The sequence below is a fragment of the Emydura macquarii genome, unplaced genomic scaffold (assembly GCF_026122565.2).
Source record: "Emydura macquarii macquarii isolate MOO-44397 ecotype Brisbane River unplaced genomic scaffold, CSIRO-AGI_Emac_v2 contig_1836, whole genome shotgun sequence".
NCBI lineage: Eukaryota > Metazoa > Chordata > Testudines > Chelidae > Emydura > Emydura macquarii.
The window spans coordinates 3,279-21,288 of NW_027131973.1; the positions used below are offsets into that span (position 1 = coordinate 3,279).

Below are 18,010 nucleotides of genomic sequence, written 5' to 3' on the forward strand. Positions count from 1 at the left end.
AATGCATGAGTATTCATGGAAATCAAACTTCATTTCACACATGAAAGTCACCTATTGCTCTCTCTCTGGCTGTGTTTGTTCTGTATTGATATAATACACGCCACCCTGGAACGATATTGTGACAGCCATGGAGCTGAGCTGCCATAATTATGAATGCTGAGGTTAAACCCAATTCTTGGGCTGTTCATTGTCTGGATATATTGGTGTTAAATATTGGGATATGACCAGTATGACTATTCTTAGTTTAATAGCAGGATGCCGGAAAACAACCAGGAAGGAAAACAATAGCTAAAGAAAACCGATCTCCCACTAAACACTTCAGGGAGGTTGAGAGACAACCCCTGAGCTTCACGCTGTGAAGACCCCATTTCCGGGCACCAGCCAAGTCACACGGCTTGTTTTGCCAGTGCTGGGAGTCTGTCCAGAGGTGGGGCAGCTGGTGCTGAGAAGCTCGTCAGACTGACAGACACACAGACACCTCTGGGGAAATCAGAAGACACTCAGTCTGCTTTGTCCCCATATGAGTCGAACGGCTTGAGAGACATGTACAGACTTTTAAAAAATATTTTATTCCCTCGTGTGATGCTTGATTCCTACAGTCAAGATTAAACAATATTTTGGTTCAGGAAGGCTGGTCACTCTTGTCACCACAGGTCACAGACTCCCAAAGGGAGGAATCACAGGGGCAGAACCTGCTGCTTCTGGGCAAACCAATTTGACTCTCAGTGTGTTGTAGCCCAGGACCCAGTCTGAGGGTGGGAGAATGGTGGGATTCCACCCCAAGAGACAGAACAGGAGGAGGCTGACATCTGGCATTCAGAAACCAGAGAGAGGACAGAGATGCAAGATGCCCTATAACTGTGAGGGGCTGATATAGGGCAGAAATGTTGGAGCCCTCACCCAGTCAGAAAACAAAACTATTCCATGTGCCTTTTATGACCTATTACCACAAAGCAACACAGCTCTGAATTCCCATATTCACAATCGATCCAGAGAATAAAAGCTTAAATTTCCAGGGGCAAATAAATCTTAAGGGATTTGGGAGCTACTCACTGATATTACATGGGCTCTTCTCCGTCCCAGAGCACACTGCACCTCTGGAAATGGGACCTATTGAGAAATTCTGACTCAGGGCTCAGGGTATTGGGGTTTTCACATTCTGAACACTCTTTGTATCCGCACAACTGCTCTAGGACCATCTCCAGCTCCCTGAGAGCACAGGTTCATCGGAGATGTGCTACCGGGGCCTGTCACAGTAGCCACTGCCCACAGGATCTGCTGAAGGGGCCATGGTAGAGGATGGAGAGGGCTGCACTGAGATGGGAAAGCTGCTTAGAGTAGCTGGTGAAGCATTGACTGGGTGAGAGGTTTACACATTTCCATTCCCAGAGTGCAGCCATAGACTCAGTCAGTGCAAGATTCATTGCTGTTGTGAGAAAGAGGCAGATGACAAGACTCCAATTTCTCCAGGAGATATGGGCAGGGCCATGGCAACTGAGTTTTCAGTGGAAAATGATCAGTTTTGTATAAAAACCAACCTGCAAAAATGGATAACAAGGCAACATTTACTGTGGGTCAAAATTTTCATATGGGAAATTCCTCTGTTTTCCAGCCCAGCTCTAGCTCAAACCATGAGCTTCTGTCACTCATGTTACCTGACCCACACCTCTGGTCACCCAGAGCAGGGTGTTGTAACACCGGAGCCCTTCTCAGCTTGACACATGGAGGAGCAGCCAGGAGAAACTTGAGCGGTGTTGCAACCCCATGCGCCCACTGGTAACCCCACTCATTCATGGGGTGGCAAAGCCACCCACTCAAACTTGGCCTGCTGGCTTTACTCGGCTTTAATGATACAAACAGTGCTACAATTCCTGAGGACAGAGAACAGGTACAACAAGCACAGAAGGAATGCCAGCCAGACATGAGCTGCTTTGAGACCTGGGACTCCAATCAAGATGAAGGTGGAAGCACTGAAGCTGCTGTTATTGGAAACTGACATGGGTGGGGTGTGATGCTACTGTCTAGCTGCCTTTACAGAATCATGGAATGAAAACTATAGTAGTTATCGGCATCAAACTGAGTGTTATCAGAATCAGTCCATCAGTGTCTTTAGGGGATATATAGTCCGCAGATATTTCCCAGTACATTGCATCATTACTGGCACCTCATATTGGAACAACAGACAGACAAATGTCAGGAGTGTTGCTATTTGGATGCCTGTCAGACGTGATCTTAGGGTCTCCCCCACCCCCTCCTCAGAGTATCTGAGCACCTTGAATGTATTCATCTTCCTGCCACCTCTGTGAGGCAGGGCAGGGCTATTATCTGCTTGTGCATAGGCTCAGAGACACTCTGGGGCTTGTCCACAGTCACACAGGGCAAGGGAATAAACCCAGCTTTCCTGAAACACAGAGCAGAGCCCAAACCACAGGACCAGCCTCCCAGCTGTACCGGCTGGATTCTCGCTGCCCTAGAGCTGTCCCACTGAAAGTTGAGACCATTGCTCCTAGTTCTGCCATCTGCTACCATTGAGAACAGCCTAGCTCCATCTTCCCTGGAACTCCCTTTTAGGTAATTGAAGGCTGATATCAAATCCCCCCGACTCTTCTCTTCTACAGACTAAAGAAGGCCAGTTCCCTCAGCCTGTCCTTGTAATTCATGTGCTCCAGTCCCCTCATCATTTTGTTGCCCTCTGCTGGACTCTCTCCAATTTCTCCACATCCTTTCTGATGGCTGATTTGGGTATACTCAGGACTGGAAGGGATTGTTGGGGCCTGGTGGGTGACAGAGCTGGCGACCTTTTGATGGCAGAGAGGAGCAAAAGAGTCAAAGATGGAGGAGAGTGAGGAATGGTGAGAATTAGCAACCATACTGATGGAACATAGTTCTGAGAGCATATGAGAAGCTGTTAGTGCTGTTGTTCGGGAAGTCATGGAAAGGACGAGTGACAGGGTATGTGGGGGTGGGGGATGATGGGTGACGACGCTGAAATCCATCAGGTGATGGCCAGAGAGGGCAGTGCTTGGTCATGGAGTGATAAGACATTAGGTGTGTGGAACTTCTCAGACTGTGAATTGCCACAAGGCAAAGATCAGCCAAATTAGGACAAAGCACCCTTTATTAACGAGGAGACATTCTTTCCCCCTTCTTGTCAGACAGGTATAAGGTCAGCGCCTCAGCGATCACATTCTGCAGATGTATGTTCTCACTTTGTCACGAAGCTCTTTGATCTTGACCCCATAAATGATAGGGTTGAACATGGGGGGCACAAGGATATAGAGGTTGGCCAAAAGGATGTGAATGTGGGCAGCGATGCCCTGACCGAACCTGTGTGTCAGGGTGGAGAAGAGGCCAGTAGTACAAGCCATAACCATCACACAGATGTGGGGTGTGCAGGTGTTGAGGGCTTTTCGGTTGGCCTTTTTGGAGGAGATCCTGAGGACGGCCCTGATGATCAGTCCGTAGGACAGGCCAATGAGTATCATGTCTAAGCCGATGATCAATAATAATATCACCAGGCTGTACATCCGGTTGACTGTGGTGTCCCCACACGACATCTTCACCACAACAATATGCTCGCAGTATGTGTGGGGGATAACATGGTTGGCGCAGAATGGCAGCCTCCGCAGTAGCAGGATCTCTGGCAGATTCAAGAGAACAGATCCTATCAAACCCACTAGTCCTAGCTTAACGATTCGTGCGTTGGTGAGGATGGTGGCGTATCTCAGAGGGTTACATATGGCAACGTAGCGATCAAAGGCCATTATCACGAGGACAGCTAAGTGCGTAACACCAAGCACGTTAACGAAGAAAATCTGGGTGAGGCAGCCGTCCACAGTGATGCCTTTGGAACTAAACCAAAATATGCACAGTGCCTTCGGCACAATGCAGGTAGACTGGCCAATGTCTGTGAGCGCCAGCATGCAGAGAAGCAGGAACATGGGCTTGTGCAGGGTCTGCTCTTTGCTGACAACAAACAGAATCATGAAATTTCCCAACAGGCTCATGATGTAGAACGTAGAGAAAGGGATGGAAATCCAGATGTGGGCAGCTTCCAGCCCCGGGATGCCGTTTAGGGTGAATGTTGACGGGTCGGAGGACGTCAGGTTTAAAACCTCCATGAGAGGTTTGCGGCACCGATCAGGATCAGAAACGCTCAGGGTGCCTTTGAGGGGTGAGAATCACAGCGAGGGGGGTTAGGCACTTGGTAACAAATAGCACAGTAAATATTTTATAGTTATTAACAATCTAGAAAGTGGGGTGAGCAGTGAGGTGGCAACATTATTCCCTTCTATTCGGCACTGGTGGGGCCACATTTGGAGTATTGTTTCCAGTTTTTGGCCCAACATTAGATGAAGGGTGTGGACAAATTAGATAGAGTCCAGCAGAGGGCAATGAAAATGATTAAGGGGCTAGAGCAATTGACTTATGAGGAAAGGTGGTGGGAACTAGGCTTGTTCAGTTTACCGAAGAGAAGAACGAGGGGGGATTTGATAGCAGCCTTCAACTGCCTGAAGGGGGGCTTCTGGAAGGATGGAGCTAGGCTGTTCTCAATGGTGCCAGATTTAAGAACTAGAAGCAATGGTCTCAGGTTGCAGTGAGGGAGGTCTAGTTTGGATATAAGGATAACGTTTTTCACTAAGAGGGTGGTGAAACTCTGTAATGGGTTACCTAGGGAGCTGGTAGAATCTGCACCCTGAGAGATTTTTAAGGTCCTGCTTGACAAAGCTCTGGCAGGGATGATTTAATTGGGGTTGGTTCTGCTTTAAGCAGGGGGTTGGACTAGATACCTACTAAGGTCCATTCCAACCCTAATTTTCTATGATTCTATGATTTGCAGATGGCACCAAATTATTTAAGCCATAGTCCGGCCGAGAGATGTCCTCAAAGGGAGCTAATGAAGCATTGTGCTAAGATCAGTGCTAAGGTCATGTCCCAGACTACTGCACTGAGCGGCACAGAATGGGAAGGAGTTGAACATCCCGCAGTGCTGATGGAACAGGTCCAAGACTATTTAGAAGGATTAGACATACACAAGTCTATGGGGCCAGATGCAATGCACCCGCGGGTGTTGAGAGAGTTGGCTGATGTGATTTCAGAGCCATTGGCTATTATCTTTGAAAGCTCGTGGGAACTGGGGGAGGTCCCTGATGACTGGAAAAAAGCAAACATAGGGCCCATCTGCAAGAAAGGGTGGAAAGTGGATCCAGAGAACTACAGACCGTTCAGCCTCACCTCGATCCCTGAAAAAATCATGGAGCAGGTCCTCAAGGAGTCCATTTCAAAGCACTTGGAAGAGAGGAAGGTGATCAGGAACAGTCAACATGGATTCACCAAGAGAAAGTCATGCCTGACCAACCTGATTGCTTTCTATGAAGAGGTGACTGGCTTTGTGGATGTGGGGAAAGCGGTGGACGTGATATACCTTGACTTTAGCAAAGCTTTTGATACGGTCTCCCACAGTATTCTTATCAGCAAGTTAAAGAAGTATGGGTTGGATGAATGGACTACAAAATGGATAGAGAACTGACTAGACCATAGGGCTCAATGAGTAGTGATTAATGGCTCCATGTCTAGCTGGCAGCCAGTTACAAGCGGAGTGCCTCATAGGTCAGTCCTGGGGCCGGTTTTGTTCAACATCTTCATTAATGATCTGGAAGATGGGGTATATTTCACCCTCAGCAAGTTTGCAGATGACACTAAGCTAGGGGGAGTGGTATATACCCTGGAAGATAAGGATACAGAAGGACCTAAACAAACTGGAAGATTGGGACAAAAGAAATCTGATGAGGTTCAACAAGGACAAGTGCAGAGTCCTGAATTTAGGGTGAAAGAATCCCATGCACAGCTACAGACTGGGGACCGACGAGCTAGGCAGCAGTTTTGCAGAAAAGGACCTGGGGGTAACAGTGGATAAGAAGCTGGATATGAGTCAGCAGTGTGCCCTGGTTGCCACGAAGGCTAATAGCATATTGGGCTGCATTAGTAGGAGCATTGCCAGCAGATTGCGGATGGTGATTATTCCCCTCTATTCGGCATTGGTGAGGCCGCATTTGGAGTATTGTGTCCAATTTTGGGCCCCCCACTACCAAAAGGATGTGTACAAGTTGGAGAGAGTCCAGCAGAGGGCAACAAAAATGATTAGGGGGCTGGAGCACAAGACTTATGAGTAGAGGCTGAGTTAACTAGGCTTGTTCAGTCTACAGAAGAGAAGAATGAGGCGGGATTTGATAGCAGTCTTTAACTACCTGAAAGGAGGTTCCAGGGAGGATGGGGCTAAGCTGTTCTCAGTAGTGGCAGATGACAGAACAAGGAGCAACGATCTCAAGTTGCAGTGGGGGATGTCTAAGTTGGACATTAGGAAAAAGTTTTTCACTAGGAGGGTGGTGAATCACTGGAATGGGTTACCCAGGGAGGTGGTGGAATCTCCATCTTTAGCGGTTTTTAATCTGCAGCTTGACAAAACCCTCGCTGGGTTTATTTAGCTGAGGTTAGTACTGCTTTGAGCAGGGGGTTGGACTAGATGACCTCCTGAGATCCCGTCCAACTCTATGATTCTATGATTCTATATGATGTTCAAAGTCAATAAGTGCAATGTATATGACCAGTGGAGGAAACATTTTTATTCTGACTTGCTCCTTACCATTCTCATGCTTGAAGTCTGCTGATCCCACAAAAATTGCGAGATCATAAATAGCGAAGAGGATGGGTATCTTATTCACAGCAATCTGGACTGGTTGGTAAACTGGATTGAAGCAAACAATATGTGTTCTAATATATCTCCATAAATGTATGTGTCTATGAACAAAGAAGGAAGATGACACTTTCACAAAGGGGGACTCTATCGTGGGAACAGTGTCTCTGAACAACATTTTGGGAGCGTGAAGGAATAATTAGCTAAACATGAGTTTTGTGTGTGAGCCTGTGGCCAAAAGTCCTAAAGTGATCCTGGGATGATAAACAGGGGAATCTCCCATTGAGGAAGAGAAATTGGTTTACCTCTTTCCTTGGCAGTGTGCAACTGCTGCTAGACTAATGTGTCCAGCCCTGGTGTCCACAATTAAAGTTGGATGTTGATACACTGAAGTGGATTCAGAGAAGAGCCAGAGGAATCTTTAAAGATTAGAAATCCTGCCTTACAGTGGTAGATTAAATAGATTGAGCTCTTTGAGTCTAAGAGAGATGGTTTAGAGGTGACTTGATAACAGTCTACAGGTACCCACTGTTGGAAAAAGATTTTAAGTGCGGTTTGTTATTTTGTATTGATAAAAGACTTACATAGGATTTTAGGCTGGACAGTTTCTAAAAGATTTTATTTTGCAGAAGGTTAATTCCCAAGCCCACAAGTGGACAGTGGAAAAAGACCCCGAACAAAGGATTACAGACAGTTTTATATTTTATTGTTATTTAAATATTTATGATAAGATTATATATATCCCCCTTACAAGGGCCTAAACTTATTTTTTTATTTATTATTGGTTTATATTATTTTTAGTTTTATTTATAAAGATATATATTATGTATAAGGTGTTTTTGCTGATGCTTTATAGTTAGCTATATTTTATTTATTAAGGCTATATAGCTTGTTTAATTTGGCTATATAAGGCTTTTTTTTTTTGGCATTTTTTTTTTTTTTTTTTGTGCATTTTAGCAAACTTTTTATGATTTTTGCACAGAGTGGAATGGCCTGGTCTGTTTTTAAAATAAAGGGGCTAACTAAAATGGAGTAACTGTGGTCAAGCAACTAAAAATCAGCTAACAATCCCCCCTTATTTTCTTGACTGCATATGCAACTTTAAGCTGGGGCAAGGTGATACTTTAATACTATTGGGCTTTGGTGATTGCCTTTTGGTTTTGGAGCCTGCCCTGGGGTAGTGTGGGTGTGTGCCTAATGGCAGGGGTAATAGATTTGATGTAGCAGGAGCCTTTTTACTACGGGGGTAATTTTTTATGGGCCTTATTTTCACAAATAAAATAATGGCCTATTGAATTTATATGTTTTATGAATAAGCTAAAGAGCTTTGCATTAAACGAATGCCATAATAACTAATATTTAGGGGGTAGGAAAAAGAGCTCCCATTCAGGGCTACATATTCTGTAGGGTTAATAGTAAAGGTATAGTTACAAGTGCTATAACTAACTTTTATATTTTTGTGAAGTGCTATTTTTTTTATATGGATTGGTTGGCTTTAAATCAGTATTTTTTTGGCACTTATAAGCTAGGTGGATGTACTTTGTTAGGAAAAGGAATGGTAATTTTTTGTATTATATGTGTGGTGTTTAATATAATTAGAATTACGGCTATATTTTTTTTAAAATGCAAGGGAACATGACTGCAAATTTAACAGTCAGACACATTTAAATCTGTTTGTAGTTGATTAATTAATTATAAAGATTTGTTAGTATAGTTTAAGAAGCATTTTTTATGGTTTAGTTGTTTGTGTTTTAATTGAATTTTAAAGTTATTAGGTTGTTGGTTTGTTTTTTTATGGATTTTGGGGATTTTTTTTGATAGGTGTATTGTTAATTAGGAACTTGAATTAAAAGAGAGTTATTTAGATAAGGCCAATACGGAACATTTAGAAGATTATTAGTTATATTTATTTAGGGAACTAGTGATTTGGGGGAGTTTTAAGGTTTTTTTGTTTTTTTTTTTTTTGAGGTGGTAGGGATGACGTTGTGGTATATTTTTTTTTGTTTTGGAGTGGTTTTAAATTTTTTTTGCTTTGGAGTGGCAATTCTTTTTTTTTTTTTTGAGCAGAGGAGAGGTTACAAGCATTTTCACTTTGCTTTACTGATTTTGTTGTTACAGGTGTAGAGGTTTTTTTACAGTGTGAGGCATGTATTCAGGACTGGTAACTTTGGCATTTTACAGCAGTGTTGGTGGTGAGAAGTATTTGGAGTGGGCCTTTTTAACATAGTTTTAGGGCTGGTTTTTTTGGTGGATTTTTACGTGAATTTAATTACTGGACTGTATATTGTGACATGCTTTTTGAGGGTTTTGGGGAAGGGCTTTTTCAACCTGTGAACGAAAAGCCTTAATATATTTTATTAATGCTTGATAATAAGTTAAATTAGTTTTATTAGCTAAATTTATATTTATTAGGTGAGTTGATACTGGTGGAGAGCTAGAAAGCCTTATCTGTCAGCCCATTAGGATCTCGTGTGGTAATAGTCCAGTTTTTTTGTTCCATGATGATTTTATACTTATAAGGGCAGGGCATCTGGCCATTTGAGGCTGGTTTTATGGCAAATTTTGGCTAGTTTATTTTTTAGAACATTATTTTGTTTTTTTACTGCTTTTGCAGACTGAGGGTGATATGGGCAATAAAAGTTCTGTTGGATATTAAGAGCCTTGCAAATTTTTTTTATAATTTGATTTGGTAGACAGAGGGATTTTAAAGTGAGGGATAAATTTTTTTAAAAGTTTTTTGTTGACTGTAATAGTGTCAGCCTTTGCATATGGGTAAGCTTTTACTTATTTGAAAATAAACATACAATTACTAATACATATTAGACTGGCTAATATAAACACAAAACAACATGGATGTGGCCTAAGGTGCGGAAAGGACCGCAGCCTTAGCAGCAGAGTCTGTTAAAGCATGCCAGTGAGCTAGACATTTAACAACAACAATAGTAAAAGGTAACTGTACAACATCTATAAAGCAGCAACATAAGATTGATTTAATATGGAAGCCTCCCGAAGTGGGGAAGCCTCTTTGTTTTTAGAGTTAATTATAATTATGGACAACACTAAAGGCATAACGGGAATTAGTGAAAACATTAATTAATTTACTTTTGGTTAGGATACAAATTTTAGTTACAGGGAAAAAAAAAGCTTTTTGAGCAGTGTTTATAGAAGGGAAAGGGTTACTTTTAATTACTTTATGTTGAGAACAAACAGCATAGTCAGCCACAAGAATACTTTTAGAATTTTTTTGACAAGAGCCAGTAACACAGAAAACTAATTTTGGGTTTTGCAAAGGGTGGATAACAATGAGGCAGGATTAAAAACTGGACATTGGTTGAGTGTAATATGACCTGCAAACAACAAAAGAATTTCATATTTTGTTAAGCAAACATGAGGTACAGAAATGATAAGTGGAGAACCAAGGACCAGAATTTCTGAGGTTTTACTTAAGGCAGCTGCAGCTGCAACGCACGGAGACATGGTGGAAGCCCTGCAGCTACAGGGTCTAGGGCATTACTGTAACAGGCAATGGTTTTATGCTTATTTTTATACATTTGTATGGGGACACCTAAAACAAACCCATTTTTCATGACAAAACAATGTAAACGGTTTTGAATAATTAGGCAAACCAAGTGCTAGTACACTAGACAGTGCATATTTTACAGAGGTAAAAAACTTATTTTGTCTCGGCAGACTAGGGAAGAGGTTTAGAAATTTTAAGTAGAGTGAGTTCCTGCAGAGGCTTAACAATAGAGGCATAGCCCAAAATTTATTGGCGTCAATAGCCTGCTATGCCAACAAAAAGGTTCTCATTTGTGACACGGTAGTAGGTTTAGGAACCTGCAGGATAGCCTGGACCTGACTTTTGGAAATGCGTCATTCACCTGCGGAAATGTCATGGCCTAAATAATGAACTTGGGACAGACAAAATTGCAATTTTTTTTAGAGGCGTTTTGTCTTTTATTAGCCAGAGCAGAAAGCAGAGTTAAAGAATTTTTTTACAGGCTGTTAAGGGAGGAAAGGCTAAGAGCAAATTATTTACATTTGAATTAAAACAAAACTTTTTATAAACACTATATTATTTAATTTTTTATATCCGGAAAGGAAGGTAAAACAACAGAATTAACAGCTTTTAAATTCTACACAAAGCAATAAACATTTTTTTAGGTTTTTTAACAGGAAAAATTGGGGTGTCACAGAGGATTCGAGTAGGCACAATAATTTTTTGTTTAAGGAGAGATATAATTACAGGATGTATTTTTTTTGTATGCTGGATACTTTAGGATTTTGTTTTTGTTTAAGAGATACAGCCAAAACAGAATTTTTACAAGGAAAATAACAAATAAATCCCATCTGGTAAACAATAAATAGTACAATTAAATTTTACAAAATAAATTCTTCCTTACTAGGTTAACTGGAGAATAAGAACTTAAAAGAAAAGCATGCTGATTAGAAATAGGTCTCAAAGAAACAGATAGTGGTTTAGACACTAGATGCGGCATTAATTGGTTAAAATTTTTACTGCATTTACAATTTTTGTTGATAAGGGAATAGAGAAAACTCCTGAGCTTTTAAGGTGGATTTGTTGGCTTTAGTGTCTATAAAACATTGTATTGGTTTCTTATCAATAAGATAAGACACATAAAAACCTGATTAATTTACTAACAAAAAGAGTGCATTAATAAAGTTATTATTTTCCAGGCTGTCTTAATATAAAGGTTGCATCTGGTCTCGGGGAGGAAGTGGTGGTGGCCCAAATGTCCGCTCCGACTGGCCAGATCGCTTTGGACATTTTGCTTTTTAGTGTTTTAACTGTTTACAATAGTGGCAGGAGGAATTTTTTGGGGCCAAAAAGGTACTACGTTTCACTTTTTGATTTTGGCCTTGATTTTTTTATATACTTTTTTATTTGAATTTTGAATTTTTTTTTGGAGTCTTTTAGACTCCTTATTTGGGATTTATGCAGGGTTTTTTTAGAGTTTTTATTTTGTTTGTATTTTATTTTTAGCCCCCCCTCTCCTTTTATTTATCAGTCAAGTTGTTTGAACTAGGATTTTTAAGGGCCCAATTTTTATTTTATAATTTTTTTTTTTTGGTGCTGCAAAGCACCACATTGCATTAAACTTTATTTTATTTTTTTTATTTTAGTATATATATTATATACTGCTGTTTTTGTTTTGGGTTTAGCATACTTATTTGCATTTTTTTGCAGTACATTTAAAGCAACATTTTATAAGCATTATAACTACTTGTATACATACAAAAATACTACTAATACTCTCAAATACAAGTAACATGATGTAGAAAAGTTTGGACCCCATAGACTCCATTGATCTGTTTCATGGAGCTTTGCTACTTTTTCTGATATGCTCGGATTGTGTAAAAATATTACAGGTGTTATTTGGTACGTAAACACAACATTTGGGTTTTATTAGGGCACATACTTTTTTTTTTGCTTTACTTTTATTTTTTTATTTTATTTTTTTTTATTTTTTGCTTTTTTTTGCTTTTATTTCTGCTTCTACTTTCATTATTTTTACTTGGGCTTTTGCTTTTTTGGTGTGGCATGGCCGAGCTCAGGTGCGGGGCGGTAGATGGGAAAGCAGGGGGAGACAGGGGATCAGGAGGAGGTAGAAGGGGGTACAAGGGTTTGGGAGGTTCCTCCTGTTGGCTCTTTAATACTAAGGAGCTTGGGTTGTACGGGGGTGGAATTTTTTTTTTGGTAACAGGCATTGTTACTGTGGGTCAGTTTCCATCAGGAAGAGCCACCCAACAATACTAATAATCCATCTGCCTAGGCACCACATCTTTTAGCTTAAGCTTCAGTTACTTTAACTGACAATAATTAAAGGTACTCTGTGAGGGCCAAATTTGGGTACCTTTGCTATAATATTTCTACTATCCCGTGCTAAGTTTTTTAGCTCGAGCTTTTTTTATTTTTTTTTGTATTGGTAACTTGCCCACAGCCCATGCTGCTAACACCGCCCCTAAGTGGCTGCCCTCGGGGATTTTACTGCCACCGAGCCCATTCTCCCGTCCACAGCACTATCTCTCTACACACACTCGCACGCGTTCCGTGTTAACACAGCACTCGGTTTTGTTCTTTGTTCAGAGAATCTGATCCGAGCCCTTATCCTAGTACTTAAACCAGCAGGTATTTCTCCCAAGCACACCCTGTGGACACCCTGTTCCCAGAACAATTGGGGATATGCATATATTTCTTTAACCTACTTCCGGAGGAATTTTACTACAAGCAAAATTAAAGGTACAGACTAAAGAAAGGGTAGGGAGATTCCATGCATGAAAAAAAACTTGTGCCACCCTGGACTTTTGCGTTAATGAGCCCTCAGACTCAACGCATGGCCATCGTCAAGGACGATGCTAGGGTGCCCTTTTTGGCATCTCCCAAGAGAAAAGCCTGTCAAGTACAAAGAAACAGACAACAAACACAAAACATAGAGGTACCTGGAATCCCTGGAGGCTGTGAGAATCAAAGGGTCTCGACGCTTTACAGCCTTCCACCGAGTTCCATCCTCCGTCTAAAACCCTTCAGGGTGACCTCACCCAGTGCAGGCTGAGGCATTGGCTGGTGCAGGAACTCAGGATTGGCAAGCAAGGAGTCCTGCCGCAGTCACCAAATTGTTGGAAAAAGATTTCAAGTGTCGTTTGTTACTTTGCACTGATAAGAGACCCACACAGGATTTTAGGCTGGACAGTCTTTCCAAGAGTTTATTTTGCAGAAGGTCAATTCCCAAGCCCACAAGTGGACAGTGGAAAAAGACCTCGAACAAAGGATTACAGAGAGTTTTATACTTTATTGCTACTTAAACATTCATGACAAGACCATACATATCCCCCTTACAAGGGCCTAAACCCATTCCCTTATTTACTATTGGCCTATATTATTTTTATTTTTATTTACAAAGATATACATTATTTATAAGGTGTTTTTGCTGACGCTTTTCAGTTAGCTACATTTTATTTATTAAGGCTACATAGCTTGCTTAATTCGGCCGAGGCTTATCTCCTTCTGCATTCCTCTCCTTCTTCATTTTAGCAAACTTTCCATGATCCTTGCACAGAGTGGAATGGCCTGTCCTGTCTCTAAAAACAAAGGGGCTAGCTAAAATGGAGTAACTGTGGTCAAGCAACTAAAAATCAGCTAACACCACACAGAGAACAAATATTGAATAATTGGGTTTTCAGGCTAGCCTAGAAAGGTCTAACACCATCCAATGGCTGGAAGTTGAAGTTAGACAAATTCTGATTATAAATAAGGTTTGCACTTTTTAAACACAGAGAATAATTAACTATTGGAGCAATTTACCAAGGGTCATGGCAGATCTCTGAGAATTTGTGAACCAACTTTCATGTTTCTCTATAAGCTCTGCTCTAGGAATTCCTTGCGGGCAGGTCTTTGGCCTGTGCGATACAGGAGGTCAGACTAGATGATCGCAGTGGTGCCACCTGTCACTGCGTGTGTCACGTTCTCACTGGAGAGAAACCGCCACTGATCCCCTCTAGCCAAGGGACAGGGGAGACGCGGACTCCTCACTCCTGCAGAGGAAGAGCTGTGGGGAGCTTGGGGTGACTCAGAGGCTGGGAGGGCTACAGGTGACTGGGAAGACTGGAGAAGACGCTGGGGCTCAGCGTAGTGTTGGAATTGGAGCAGCCTGGGAGGGGGAAGGAGATTATAGACGGGGTCAGTATCGATGGGAGACGGAACCAGCTGCAGAGCACAGATGAATTGTTCTTTCCACTGGGGAAATGCCTGAAGTTGCGTAATTAACATTCAACAACCATTAAAAAAAATAGAAAAAAAATGAGTAAAGGTTGTGACACCCAGGCTGCACTTCTCTGTCTCCCCAGGGGAAGGATACTCTGAGACCTGCCCAGACACACTCGGGGTCAGAAAAGCTCCCAGCACTGGCCTGGGACCAACAATCAGGAAGAAAAACCATCAGAAAAAATATTGAATTCCAGCAGTGCTGCCCGCCTGTCCCTCTACATTCCCTTAATCACCCCCACAGCCCTTTGCCCTGCCACACAATGATCTCACTCACCCAGGACCAGCACCAGGTGCCGGACATACCACACAGTGATAGATCATAGAAATATCAGCACAGCCTAGGTTAAATTCTGGGTCTGGGTGCGCCGGGGAAAGGGGGGATGGAGGAGGAGCAGCCTGCACAGCCTGTCCGGGGGTGAAGGGAATCCCAGGAGCAGTTCAGCGTGTGCAGGGAAGGAGAGAGAGAGACAGACCAGAGGTGAGAGAGAAGGAGCCAGCACAAGTAACTCTTCCTCAAAACGACAGAAAGCTTTAGTATATACCTGCCAGTTAGAAACCCAGGCACAACTTCCTGCTGTTGCTTTTCCGTGTTGGCAATAGCTGAAGTTTGGTCACAGAAGGAGGGATGGGCTGGATGGAGGAAGGTGTCAGAGACAATCCACTGCAATGTGCCACATTACATTACAGTCTGAGACACACCCTACCTCAGGAGATTGCAGGAGGCCTAGTTACACCACTTTGGTGTGTGAATTAGGCAGGATGTCGATTCCCCATTTCGCCCTGTTTCAGGACTACGTACCACTGCGATCTGTACAGGACACGTCCCGCCCCCTCCACACACACTGTGTGTGCCTGGATCTCCCCCAGTTAGATTTCCAACACTGCCTGTTTTCGTCTAAGTCAGAAACATGGTTTTATTTTTACTGCATTTTGGTGTTTCTCGTCCTGTATGGAACCAGAGATACAGGGGAACAGAGAAAGCAGAACCACCACCCCCAAATTCTTACTCTAATTGTTTTGAACCTCTAAGCTGTGAGTTTAAGATTTCAGCTACTCTCCTCTCAGTTCTTCTCTGGTCCAGATAATCTCACCCATCCTTAGAAGCTGCAGGACGACTCCAATAGGAGTCACTGGAGGCTCACGGCAGGTGAAAATCAGGCCTTTTATTTAAATCCCTAAATGTGGATTTAGGGTGAAATCCTGGCCCTGACGGGAGTTTTGCCATTGATCTGAATGGGACCAAGATTTCATCCTTAATGCCGAACTTTAGGTTCCCTGCTGTGAAGATCCTGGCTTCAGGTCCTGCAGCAGTGACAGCTATTCTGTTAAGGTGCTGAAAGAGTCTGAAGGAAGATCCCCAGTTTATGTGGCATCCTGAGACCAAGCATGAAAGTTGGGGATTTCAAAACACAGGAGCCCCGATTTTGCTCTCAAAGATGCCAGTGTCAATGTGGAGTGAGCCGCTTAAGAGAGAAGCTAAGGGCAGAATCCGGCCAGTCTGTAAAGTCCTGTGTGACCCATTCGTGTTATGAAATCTCAGCTATCACACGTACCCACTGCAGAGTCTTTGGCTGCATGTATTAACCTGGCAGTGAAGTTGCTGAATTGGAAAATTTGAGAGAACGATAAAATAAAATCACACAGACCAAAAAAAAGGAAGATACTAAGTCAGTTAAAAGGAGACTGTAAGAGACAAGGAAATGATCTTAAAAGAAATATTTGTCTAAATGACTTACAATAAATCTTTAGCTCCCTATTTAAATCCCATGGAGTTTCTGACAACACTAAACAGTTCCAGTCTACATGCTGGAGAATTCCTGCCCAGACTGTTCTTCATATGAACTCTTCCTGAGCCCTTAGCAATAAGTTTATTAGAAAAACAGGCAACTCACCGGAATCCTTGCAGCAGAGAAGAAATCTTCTTACTGCGAAAATGTACGCAGTGTACGAATCAATGTACGAATCTCACGTCTAAAAGTCACAGTGCTGGACAGGGACCTTTATGAAGCTTCTGTACAGTCCCTGCCGAGTCTCAGGTCGGCCAGGACTCTGGGAGGATTCCCTGCACTCCTTGAGCAGTGGGTAGAGCTGAAAATAGACCCTGGAGAATTTTAGTGTAAGAGCCTCCCCTGGGAGTGAAGAAATGATTCACCAACAACAGAGGCTCAGACTGTTTTATTATTAAGGCCTGGGTGAAGGATCCCTGTATAGCAAACTGCTCACATCCATCCCACTTCAGATCCATCCAGCCTGGACACAGCCTTTGCGCTCCTAAATGCACCAGATACCAGAACCAAGTGCCTATTTTAGCTTTGTGTGCTTCACATCCCCAGGCACACTTCCGGCCATGGCAAAGACTGTAAAATAATAATAAATTCTTCCCTAACCCAGAACCCAGGACAATCGAGTGAGCTTGTTTTTTTCGTATTTTATTTCAACTATACATAGTTAACTCATGCAAATCTCAGCCACAAACTGCTATTGCTTAGGAGATTAGGAGGATTCAAGAAAAGACGGGACATTTTTAAGTCTGACAGGAACACGCAAAGCTGTGTGCAGCAGGAGCAGGAAAGGTAGAAGAATTTTGATCTCTTTTACTTCCAGGTCGTAACCTTCTACTCCCATCCTGTGGCTGGGGAAAGGAAGGTGGGTCTTGTGGGTAAGGCAGGGAACCAGGACTTAGGCAACCCAGATTTAATTCCAAGGTCTGGCACAAACTCCCTGTGTGACCTTGGACCTTGAGCTGCAGATCAGTGCCCACCTCACAGGCACTGTGCTTTACTTCCAGCTGGACTGGAAGGAATCTCTGCTACCCCAGAGCTGCATCCTGTGATGTGGAGAGCAGAATAGCAAGAAACCTATTATAGCATTTTGATTCTGTGGAGCTCGTGATGAACTGACCATTCACTTGATGAAAACCCTGATTATCCTTTCATGAAAGGCTTTGGTGTTAACACTGTACACAATTGGGTTCATCAGAGGAGGGATCAGCAAAAAGACGTTGCCCAGGACATTCTGAACCAAGGAAGAAGAGCTCTTCACGAGTCTGTATATCATGGACAAGCAAATCCCAGGCATGTAGGAAAGCAGGATGACGCAGATGTGGGAGACGCAGGTGTTCAAGTCTTTGAGGCGCGCTGGGTGGAATGCGAAGCTCAGCACTACTTTGAGGATCATCACATAAGATAGGAGAATAAGCAGCAAGTCCAACCCCACTGAAGAGACTATTCTTGTGGAAGAACCCAAACTCAGGGGTCCTTACTTACAAGTTCTCTTGCCAGGCAGATAGTCCTGATTTAGCCAAACAACAGATTTAGCAAAGTCAAAGTTTATTCTTTACGTAAAGAAGGTGGTCTCTTCAAATGTAAGGAACGACACTTGCTTCCAAATAACTGAACATATTTATAGGGTGGTATAAACAAGTTTTTACACGTCACAGTTTCCATGGTCATACACACTAAAAAAGAATTATCTAGGAATCTTCTAACTGAATACTTGCAACTTTCCTTCTCTAAGTTATAAGGTCTTTC

General features: G+C 42.5%; 1 protein-coding gene across 1 annotated transcript; it reads right to left on the bottom strand.

Annotated features, from left to right (window-relative positions):
* Window positions 1–3,182: 3,182 nt before the first annotated feature.
* LOC137159300 (olfactory receptor 52P1-like) lies at window positions 3,183–17,657 on the bottom strand. The gene is made up of 2 exons (XM_067557456.1): window positions 17,389–17,657; window positions 3,183–3,966 (listed from the first exon to the last, which is right to left on the bottom strand). The coding sequence occupies exons 1-2, from the start codon at window positions 17,655–17,657 to the stop codon at window positions 3,183–3,185; spliced, it is 1,053 nt and encodes a 350-aa protein (XP_067413557.1).
* Window positions 17,658–18,010: the final 353 nt, after the last annotated feature.